The sequence below is a fragment of the Protopterus annectens genome, chromosome 3.part1 (assembly GCF_019279795.1).
Source record: "Protopterus annectens isolate FY-2018-M chromosome 3.part1, PAN1.0, whole genome shotgun sequence".
NCBI lineage: Eukaryota > Metazoa > Chordata > Ceratodontiformes > Protopteridae > Protopterus > Protopterus annectens.
The window spans coordinates 1,318,673,258-1,318,685,738 of NC_056732.1; the positions used below are offsets into that span (position 1 = coordinate 1,318,673,258).

General features: G+C 37.7%; 1 protein-coding gene across 1 annotated transcript in view; it reads right to left on the minus strand.

The window, feature by feature from the left end:
- Nucleotides 1-12,481, minus strand: part of PIEZO2 (piezo type mechanosensitive ion channel component 2) — a gene marked incomplete in the record, with an annotated part of 2,710,318 nt that overhangs the window by 1,069,085 nt on the left and 1,628,752 nt on the right. Inside the window, 2 exon segments of the mRNA XM_044067359.1 lie at nt 1,652-1,806; nt 9,180-9,318. Coding sequence (XP_043923294.1) covers nt 1,652-1,806; nt 9,180-9,318 — 294 coding nt within the window.

Genomic DNA, 12,481 nt, shown 5'->3' on the forward strand with positions numbered 1-12,481 from the left:
CCCTCCATCCACTTGGAGACTTAAACATCCATAAACATGTGTACCCAGAAATTTCTGTACATCATAAATGCAAGCTTTCTGGACCAATTAGTCCAAATCCTAACCAGGGATGATAAAATCTTGGACTTGGTCCTTACCAATATGGAACAGCTTTGCTTTCCACCTGTTGTAACTTCCTCCCTGGTTAAATTCAGCCAAAATGATTCACTTTCACTATAAGACTGAAGCCAGAAACTTCTTCCAATACCTCATAATTATGCTAAGGCTAATCTAATAAAACCATGTGATGTCCTGGCTAAATTCAAAATCCCTTTCCAAACTAATGAGTACTCTGCTTATACTGAATCTTTTTTCTACCAAATTCTACGCCATATGTAAATAGCTGAAAGGATTCAACTTTCCCCCTACAAACCCTTGAGCCAAGGCAATTTAGATTTGTCAACGGCAAGTCCTGCTTAATTATCCTGGCTGACTTGTTTGAGGAGATTATTGAAGCAATGGATGAGTGCAAGTCAGTACTGACCATGTATCTAGACCTCACAAAGACAACCGACACCATCCCACACTCATGTACACAGATGAACTCTCCCAACTTAATGTAAATTTCTATGGACAGCTAATTGGCCCACACAGAAAATATAAAAAAATAGGTTGGGAACCCCTAAATTCTGCAACAGAACTATTACTAGCAGTGTACCCCAGGATGCAGTCATTGGGCACTCTACTTTGACATTTACTTCTTGGTGGTCAACGCAAATGTTAAGGCTTTATGGCTGACCAAGTTGGCAGATGACTATAAATTTGGCACCACCATTATTTACCAGAGGACACCACAATCCTTCAAGAATACTTTTCCCAAACAAACAGCTTGTGTCATAAAGATGGACTAACGCTAAATGCCAAGAAATGAATAATATTACCCTGTGACAAGCATGTCTTCCTTTGTAAGCATCACACTGACAGCACCTCCCTTAAAGTTGATCCTGCAGTCAGAATCTGGGAACCGATGTAGATAATTAACTGTCCTCTGATCATTACAGATCCGCTATTGTAATGAAGCCATTTTTCATTGTGCATCTTTTTACTTATTTGTTTCACATTAGTTTACCAGAAAAAAAAATGAATGTACATAAAACCCATTTTCAGGAGACGCCTTGGGGAGAAAAGTGCCATTAACAAGTGATTGTTAACAATAAATAATACCTATATCTTTGTTAAAAAAGGTACAATGTTGACTACAACAGAGCAGTAATATAGGCAGTAATAATAATAGTACAGACTGAATAACTAGAGCATGTAGGAAAATACACAAACTTACTGATCTACATTAAAGAAAAAATACAAACAAGATCAATTTACTGAATAAGGAAATAAATAACGAATACAGGAAAACAAAGAAAGGTTTTAAAAAATAGCAACAATATCAAAAGATGTGGATTGTTTGCTTGAAAAGTACAATACAGATGAGGAGATATATAACTTAAAACAGAAGTAGGGGTAATGAGACAAAGGGAAGGAGGTAAAGTAAATGATATAAGAAAAAAACGAGAAAAAGAAATTGAAAAAAAAAAGGAGTTGGTTAATATCTCACAAATAAATACTACAGGTGTGCTAATAAACATTACATTTTCTTTTTTATCTTAATACATACCATCATAGCAATAAGTGCGCAAATGTAACTCTGCTTCATTATAAATCGGAAGACTGTGACTAATGCATGGACCTTAGGATTTTCCTTTTCTTCATCCGACTCCCCATCATCATCCCCTTCTTCTTCTTCATCATCTTCCTCTTCTTCTTTCTTTTCTGAAAATGAAAGTATTTATGTTACAAATTTTGTCTGATTAAGGCTAACACAGGACAGGAAATTAACACAATGCCTTACAACAAGAATGTATTTTCATATGCAAGATGCTTTTAAAAAAGGAAATTCTACATGATTTATGTGATTTTATAAACTACATTATTGATGCTAAAAAATAAAATAGTACTTGTAATCTTGCACTTCTGTGTCCATAAATATTCATGTATGAGTAGAAGTACTGAACAAAGCCATTCAGGACATTGCTGCCTCCAAACAAGGGAAACTGGCACAATGGCTGTGTGCACGATAAATAAGTGGCAATGGCTGTCTCCCTATATACATTTTGATCACAGTACTTCCATTCATGTTAAATACAGCATTTAAACAAACCACAAACTGTGTGTCTTAGGAGCACACTAAATTAAATATAATACTGTGGCTGAGCTGTGAAGCAAAAGTGTAATCACTTACAAAATTTGGGAAGGCAGCTTTTGAAATTATAGTTATCTGTATCTGCAATTTTTGTGAATAGGCCTATGTTTTTTATACATTCGAATAATTTTGTGTTGTCATCACATACAATAACACCAAAACTGATTTGCCACATTGTGTAGTGTTCCATGCCATTGCTTTTGGGGTTTTATTTATTTTTTTTACTTAGCAGAAACTAGCAAATAGCATCCAAAACAGAATGGAGGTTATTCAGGAATTAAGATAACTAAACGAGAATTAAGAGTACCGACAGCGAATATCAAGGCCAGTAACACGGCTGAACTTCCATGTTGAGTGTCATTAGGATGGTGTTCCTGAATGAGAGATAATTATGAATGCTTCTTAAACAGTGCTAATTCGTCCTGCAAATGATGAGTTTGTCCTTTAGAATTTAAAAGAACTAGATACCAAATCAGTAGAGAAGACATGGTAATTCAAACTATTCAGGAAGGTAGCACAGGACAAGAACATTCAGGCCAATAAAACTTACAAAAAGTGTAGGTTAAGTGAAGGTGAGCTGCTTGGTGGGTGGCTTGTCACTGAAGGTGAATCAATAATCCATTCTTCACTGCTGGGTGTATGTGTGCATGCATATGTGATTGTTTGTGTCCCTATGACCTTTGTGGCACAACTGTTGAGAAATTACCTTCATCAGAGGAGGTACTACCTATTTGAATGTTAACTGTTTTGTTTTTAAACCAAGTAATGCAACTGGAGCCCAATCCTAATAACTCAAACTTTCTGATGAGTAAGTTGTGATTAATACTCTCAAAAGCTCTAGTGATGACTATCAGTATGGCACCTGTAGCTTTATTACTTTCCAGAGCATTGCAGATTTTGTCAGCTATTGTGTAGATGGCTCTAAAAGTATTTTTTCCAGACATGAAACAACACTGCACATCTGTAAGGATGCTTTATTCACTGAAGCAATCTATAAGCTGGTTATAGAGAAGCCTTTCTTAGATTTTGGTGATAGGATAAGTACAGAAATGGGTTTATGATTACAAGGGGAGGAATGGGAAAAGACAAGTTTGCTCATATGGTCAGTACTTCAATGAATTTGCTGAAATGACGAGTGCTTTGTTAGACTCCAATGAGGAATGAAGAGTTGTAGAGAAAGGCTTGAAAAAGACTTTTCTAGATAAGGAAGGAAGGAAGGAAGGGCAATATGTATTATGATCAAATTGTAAACAGAGTTCTAGGTCAGAAATGTGGCTCTGTGTATTATTGGTAGCCAGCTTGTCATTTGAAGTAAAAGGTAATGACACTCCAGAACAGGTGAAATAGAAATAAACTTACATTTTACTGTGTGTTGTCTGAGATGTGTTTGTGCTTCTTTTTGAGTGGGCAGAATAAGTGAAGAAACTGTGGCAATCAATTCAGAAAGTATCCATATTTATTTATTACAGTTTGATGACTGGAATAGTCCACTGGGCCTGGAAGAGCCCATTTTCAGTGGAGGCCTGGGGAGAAAAGCTCCACAGGATATGGACAATTGTACAATAGAGTAGTAGAGCAGTGAAAAATACAGAGATAATATTAAATTTGTTAAAAAAAGACATAACATTTCTAATCCTAGGTAAAGATATATATCCATAGCAAGAAGACCTGGGGTTGTAGAACACAATTATTCTGCCTTCACACTGAATGGCTGATTGATAAGGCACAAGCACTGAAAAATGCAATTTAAACTTCCAATACTGGTATACTAAGACAAATAAGAAATACTAATTAAGTATCAAAGAGCGAGGAGTTAGAATGGCAAACCATCTTAAGAGAGACTCCTGCAAAATACCAATGTTATGTTAAATAAAGAATGGATGAATGATGAAATTTAAATATATGTGGAGTTAGTAGAGCTTACAATATTATGAAGACTAGCTTAGCTTGTTTATAGACTTGCTTGTTGCTGGTTTCAGTAATACATTAAAAGTCTGATTTGTTCTTAATCTATCTGTCAGAAGTATGAAAATTATAAACTGATATTACAAGTGGATGAAATGTAAGACAAAAGCTCGAAGTAGAGGCAGAATTTAAGCAATGGATGGAAAAGGTTGGAGAAGTAGCAGGTTAGTATTAAAAACCAAATCATAAAAGTAAATTCAATAAAGAAGAATTAAGAGAATAAGGGAATGATCGTTTACTTTGCAGATTTCAGATTGTCTTTCTATAGGCTGTTATGTCTTGGTGGATATATTAAATAGACAGATGAGAGTCTAGGGAAAGAGAGATGATATGGTGCAGAGAGACTAGCAATTATGTTGCTTCTGATTAAAGGACTTACAGACATGAGGTAGATGGAAAGCAAACAGTGAGCTCAATGTTTCAAGAAGTGTTTTTGTGTTTATTCATCCCTTCTTGCTTATTTTAATGGGCAGTTCAGGTGATGTGTGGTCATAGTATGACATGGCCTGATACAGCATATAAATGAAGATGTTTATTGGGTGGAAGAAAAGACAGGGCATGCACAGTTAGGTAAAAACTAATATAAATTAAAGTTCCAATTGTATTGAGTGACTTCAGAGGCCAGTGGGAGGTAAAGAAAAAAACTGAAAAACTGATGTTTAAAATAAATGCATGTTGTTATGGTCTGGAGAGAATACAACTGTATGGAAAGAAAGAACAAATGAAAGTGTGATTTGTCTCAACAAATAAGCCCCTAAGGCAAAGCACATCAAATGTCTTGGTCTTAGGTGATTCCATAGTGAGACACACAGATGTTCCCCTCACCAGACTTGAACAAGGAGAAAGTCACGGTCATCTTCCTATCAGGTACCAGGATCTGACAAATTGTGCATGCACTCAAGTCACTAAACAACAAGTACCATTATGACTGTCATATTCCATGTTGGAGTGAATGAACTGAGATGTACCTCTGTGGACTATATGAAGAGAGAGACAAGGCAGAACTCTCTGATTATATGTCCCAGACAGCCCTAAGCAGTATCCTACCCTCACCCAGGATGATGCCAAAAAAAAAAAATAAATAAAAAATAAAAATAAAAAAAAAAAAAATTATTGACTTCAACAATTGTCTCAGCTTCTGATGTCAGTCCAGGGTAATGTGGTAGAAAGACCTCAGTACTTTGCTAGAGATAGTCTAAACCTGCCCCCCCTAGGTTTTCGGATACTGGCTAAGGCCCATGCCTCCCCCATAGTGCCTTTTTTAGGCAAAATCAAAACAACAAATTTTCCAACATAACAAAATCTAATCGAGAAAAACTCAGGGTCATGCTGCTTAATGGTAGAAGTTTAAACAGGAAACTACACTCCCCTGGAAGCATTCCTCACCTTTTGAGGATGCTGATGTCTGTACAATTACCCAGACATGGTTCAAGGCCACTAAGAGCACCCAGCTGTGCAAGACTACAATGCCTTCCACATATTCATACTTCAACATGAGCGTGAAGGAACCAAAGGTGGAGGTGTATTCATCTTCATTAAAATCCAAATATACTTCCAGACTGGTTGAACAGCATGACTCCTTGGACTCCTCCATGTCCAATTAACTATTGGTAAAGTACCATACCACATCATTGCTATCTATAGATCCCTCACCATGAACCAGGAGAAGCACACTGCCTACCTCAGTTTACTGGAATCTCACGCCATACAACCCAACATCTCAGTCAAAGGAGATTTCAACTATCCTTCCATAGACAGGGGGACATACAAGAGCAAAAACATTTTTGCTCTGGAATAGACAGTCTGCACCCCTAACTAGGGGTCTAATGTTCTGGATATAGTACTCACCAATGTGAGGGGGAGTCACGGTACTTCCCCATGCATGATTCCCTCCATGGTTAGGTCAGACCATAAATCAGTCTCGTTTGAAGTAACTACTGCAACTGACACCCTCACAGGAACAAAAATTATAAAAATACTTTACAAAACTAACTACATCCTACAAAGAGTGGTATAAAAAGCTTCACACCACCAGCAATCACAGACATCAATGATCACTATGCAGAAGTGTATGCAAATGCCCTGTAAAAACATTTAAGTGACTGCATAAACTCTGCTGTACCTTACTGAATCAGAACCAGGTCTTTCCATAAAAACAAGCCACTGTGGTGGACTTCATGTATAAACAGGTTATATAGCAAGAGGAATAAGCTGTTGTCCAAAAAGCAAGAGGGATATTAGTCTGCAGAGGAAGAGTTACCTCCTAAGCCAAAACAAGAAAATTATAATCTAGTAAAGTTTTCTAAAGGAAATAATCAAACTAAAATTGCATCCCTAGCCAAGGATAATCATATGGCATTCTTTAACTACATCTGAAGTCTAAGAGGGAATGCCCAGCTGTGTTGAATTGGTTGTACTCATACTATAATGGAAGATATCGCCAACCTGCTAGCTGAGAGAGTCAGAGCTAACTTCACCTCCCTATCCCCACTTACCATATCCCAAAGCATACCTGACAACAGTCTTTTGCCTAGTATCTCTAGAGAACAGGTCATCTCTGCACTCTACAAGGCCAAAAAACAGCCTCAATAGGATGAGATAAATATCCCATGTTGTTTACTAAACAATCTAAAACAAGACTTAGCAGACCAACTTGGCATTCTCTTTAATCATAGCTTAAGATCTGGCCATGTTCCTATGGAATGGAGAACAGCAACAGTAATTACCCTACAAAAAGGGTGGTCATCAACCGACCCTGGGAACTACAGACCCATAAGTCTAAGCAACCTCATTTGCAAAGCCATGGAAAGAATTATCATGGACCTTATCAAGAAGGATATAGGCAACTTCTGAAAACTGGAGCCAACCCAGTTTGGCTTTGTTAAGGGTAGATCATGCTTTTTAAACCTGGTGGACTTCTTTGAGAATGTCCCCAAAGCCATGGACAAAGGTAAGACAGTGCACACAACCTGTCTTGACCTCTCCAAGACTTTTGACACAATCCCCCACTCTGGCATCATTTAGCAGCTCTCCCAGCTGGAGATTAACCCTTACATTAATAGATGGCTAGCCAATTGGCTCAGTGACATAACACACTCTGTCAAAATTAGTGACTCCACCTCCACCAGTAGACCTGTCACCAGTGGAGTACCACAGTGGTCTGTGCTGGTCCCTTTACTGCTTGGCATCTATTTCTCAGATGTCCAGACCAATGTAGATGGCCTCTGGCTCTCATGTTCACTGATGATTGCAAACTGGGTCCCTGGGTCCCCCAATGATATCAACATATTACAAGAAGGGCTAATGCAAACAAATGATTGGTGGCAAAGCCATGGTCTAAAATTAAATGCAAAAAAAATGCATTATTATTCCCTTTAGAAAAATGGAATTCTCTACATATTATAATATTGACAGTACCCTCCTGAATTACAACCCAGTGGTGTGAGACTTGGGAGCACAGCTTGAGACCAATCTGAACTTTGACCACCAAGTTTCCACAGTGGTAAAGAAAGGCTTGTATGTAGCGCACCTCATAAGCAAGGGCATAGCATTCAGGTCAAGGGATGTTATAACTCCAGTGAACTTGGCCCTCATCAGACCACTAATAGAGTATAATGCACTCTATTTCATGTACCTCACCAGACTGTGGACAGGCTGAAAGCCCTGTCACTTTACGCTGTACTTTATAGGATGCTGAGAGGTGACTTGTGCCTGGCCTATAGGGCAATCTCTGACCCTGCCCAAATGGAAATATTGTACATCCACTAGTCAAATGGTACAGGTGTCACTTGCACTAGGGATCTCAGCCTAGCCTGTGACATTAACAGAACATGCTGCAGAGACACATATGTTTCCTAGAAACTGCTGCCTCTCTGGAATAGACCTCCTATTCACATAAAACAGAGCTACTCACTGATCCTATTCAAAGCAGCCTAGATATCTGGATGGGAGACCACAAAATCTCCCCTGGGGTGGCACTCATATCCCTGATGGATAGGGGTAGCCAGTGTTGATCACAGGCCTGCTCTGTTCATAAGTTTGTTCTGCAAACTACCCAAAACGAACAAATGGGTATACTTAGGATTAACATAGCTAGGCTTCTAAAGGCTCTAAGGCCGCTAGCCTAGTAATCTCCTATGAACCTATGAACCTATGTATATGAAAATATGTTAGAATAATTGGTGCTGTCATTTTAGTGAAAATTTAAAATAAAAGAAAATAATTGTATGATATAACACTGGAGGTAATGGTGGTATGTGGGGTGGGATATATTTAAAGGAAAGAAACAACCTGTGGAGGTATTGGTTAGAATTTTATCATGACAATGTAACATACCTCTCAACATATTAATGTAAGAAATCTGGATGAAACCTGACAAAACAGAGGGACATATTTTAAATATTGTTCTTAAAATAGAGAGTTGCTAGAGTAACAGGGTTTGTTTTAACATACATTTTCTGAAGGATTTGAAGTCTGAAACTCAAATGCATGTCATTATTTATTGCCGTCAATCCTCAGATCATTCCAGTGATTTGCCAGAAAACTACAAATTTTATGAGGAACAGGCCAAAAATATAAGCCAAAAATCTGGACAGTTGAGAGGTATGCAACCAATGTAATGGGCAAGGTAGCACATATATTGTATATGTATTTCTTCCTCTGATTTGTGAATTGCTAATTCCTGCTTTTCTCCAAATTGATACACACAGACACACAGACACACAGACACACACACACACACAAAACACATTGCCTTTTGGCTATGTAGTCTGGGGAATGCTGACCACAGAGGTGATTATACTGCATGTCTGTTTGTGGGTGATATTGCCCTCACTAACATTGGCAACTGTCTGTTGGCAATATTCTGATTGCACTTAAATACATTCAATGTGGAATGCACTAAAGAAAAATTAAGCAGTTACATTAACAAACCATGAAATCTGTCTATGATGCACAGTTTATTTCACACATAACCCACCTGATGTTTCATCTGGTTGCTCCCATTTATACTGTGGTGTTGAATATACATCTAATTTTGCTGGTCCATTTTCGATGGCCAGAGTAGGATTTATATTGTGGAAATCAATGGGATTGCCATTCACAGTCACCATCAGAACCTATTACAACATGAGAACAATAAGCATTATTATAAAAAGTGCTGTCCTAAAAAAAAATTGTAGTAGACTTAATGCTTAGTAACAAACACAATGCTTTCAATACATGCTGAAATAGTCCTGTATCCCTTTAATAGTGCCTCTAATACAGAAAACATGGTCTTATAAAGGGTTTAGACTCATTTCTGCATTTCAGATGAATGCTTTTGTCTTTTTTATTGTGGCAAATAAAACAAACATAACTGAAACAACCTGCGCATTAGCAGACTGCAGGCTGCATGCACACCTATTCACCTCATCAGGAATGCACACCTAGTCTTTATCTGGTTCATGTTTTGTTTGGCTACTCAGAAACAGCAGTAGGCCATCAGCTGAATCATTGTCTCTTCTTAAACACCAATAAAATGCTGGCTTGTGTTTGTGTTTTGCAGACCTCTGCATTTGTTGGTCAAGTATTATATGCAAGGAGTCTAAAAGCCTCTGAAATTACCAGATAGTGCTTCTTGACAGCATCTAAACTGCTCAGGGAAAGTATAATACTGGGACATGGATAAAACAATCAGATGGGAACACTTTAGATTCTGAACTTCAAAAAAGGTTGCTTGATAGGCCTATAGACTTACAACTGATGGTGTTTGTAGATGACAGATCTACAGACCTAGAACTGAAGGTGCCTGTATCTAATGTGTCCTATGTCCTGTTTTAGGGAATGACTACAAATTAAATAAAAAAGTTCAGTACATTCATTTTAATATAGGTGGTAGAACAAGGTACACTTTAGCTAAGTGGGATAGTAGGATGACTTCTGTATATCTTGCATGAATTTATTAATGCCAGTCATCCACACTGGATACTCCCACTGTATACTGTAGCAATCCCCTCACTTAACCTGCCTCAGACTTATCTCAGTAGGTCCTCTTTCACAAATCTTATTCCCCAAGAAAATAAAAAAATTGTCTTTGTTTCCAGAAGGTGATATGCTCTACTGCAGTGTGATATGTTTCTCTGAATGCTTTCAGAATGTGAAATGCTCTACTGCCATTTGCATTAAGTATATATCATATTACAAGTCCTCTTACTGCTATTATAAAATCACCTCCTTCTACTGTTATGTAATATTCCATTATGTTCCTCACCTTCTGTACTCAACTATTACCTTTTGAATGAACATTCTGAAATGTTACATTATGTCTGTCAATGCTTAAATGTGTACAATATATATATACATTATACATATATTTGTTCAACTGTACACTGTACAGCGATTTTTAATTTTTTTGGACGTTTTCTTCCCAGGCTTCTAGTAAAAAATGGGGTTTCCAACTTAGTTGAACTTTCCTGGTAAATAAATGCAAATAAAATAAAATAGATAGACAGGAGGGAGTTCAGAGGAAAAGGCATAGTGATTAATTATTATCTATGATAAAGATTTTCAATAAAAGCTGCTGTAAATATTGTACTGGCAGGCCATGGATGTATTAAGTCGCACTGAATATCCTAGGCTATTTTAATGCGGGTTGTTTACCTTTCTTTTGAATATATACTAGCTGTTTTTGCTTCTTACTCCTTCAGAAAGATTATTCCGCACTACAACCACCTACTGTTTGAATAACTTACACCTACAGCTATTTCATCTGTGAGCTAGTAATGACCTAAAGATTTGGATATTTTGGGGTCACATAATATTATAGAGGTTGCAAATATTTATGGTAGTTGTTATCATATAGCAACCTACGTGTAACATTCAGATGAAATAATTTTACTTTATTGATAACTTCTAGCCATCCAAGTGTCTTTAGGGAAATATCATAATGTTCTGCAGCTGGACAGAGAGAAATCTGAGAGAGAGAAAATCAGTTTACCCATCAGAATGGATAGTCAACAAAGATGTATACAGGGAAAATCCAGAAAAATATAAATGGAAGTTTGTACAAGAACATCAAAAGAGGTGCAAATATGATAATGTGCTTGCTCCATTATGATACTTCTGCATGCAAAATAAGTGAAGGCATCCTCATTGGATTAACAATGTCACATGACTTCTCCACAGGCAGGGTTAGGCTCAACATGGGTTTGGGTTGGCATGCATATAGGACTTCACAAGGTGACCAGAAGATGGATGAGGGGTCCAGAATATCTGGAGTGGGAGCACTATGGATGAGCAGAGCTAAAAAAATATTTATGATTAGTTAAATCATGAGCCTGAATTTATATTTTTTATTATTTGCAATTTTTAGCATGTTCATTATCAGTTTCTTTATTTTTTTTAACTGAAAACGGGATTTTATTGGTTGATGTACAAAACTGTCTTCTCAGCAGAATATGGGAAACAGTATTTTTATTGATAAGATAGGTTCATAAGAGTATGCCATATGTGCGAGATGAAAATAGTGGAAACAAATTACCTGCATTCAGTATGCATTCTTTGCAATTATCAGTGCCTGAACCCAGATTTACAACACAGACACTCTCCTGGAAAACCTAATATAAAGCCAAGATTTTTCAGTCTGATACCAGATTGCATGTTATCAGTATGCATCTGTTTTCCCAGGAGTGTAATAAAAGAGCTTTCCTTTATCATACTGGCTAACGAGGATCAAACAGTACCTCTAATATAAGGAGAAATGAACTACTGAAGTCCTCCTGGAGAGTGGAAATTAGACAGTGCTGAATGAACCATTAGAATTAGATGAGTAAGTAGTTGTGCAGCCCTTTAGATTGCTGTATATTTACACTTTTACTTCCATTATCCTATTGTGGCTGCCAGCCCGGGCTTATATGATTATGTACAGCTGTAGAGTTTTTCATAGAGGTAGTGTGGACTCCAGTGCATGCTCTCCACCTTGTGTGAGTGTGTAAGTGTAGAGGTAGTGTGTACTCCAGTGCATGCTCTCCACCTTGTGTGAGTGTGTAAGGGTAGAGGTAGTGTGTACTCCAGTGCATGCTCTCCACCTTGTGTGAGTGTGTAAGTGTAGAGGTAGTGTGCACTCCAGTGCATGCTCTCCACCTTGTGTGAGTGTGTAGGTGTAGAGGTAGTGTGTACTCCAGTGCATGCTCTCCACCTTGTGTGAGTGTGTAAGTGTAGAGGTAGTGTGTACTCCAGTGCATGCTCTCCACCTTGTGTGAGTGTGTAAGTGTGCAAGGTTCCTCCATTCATGTGCGTGTG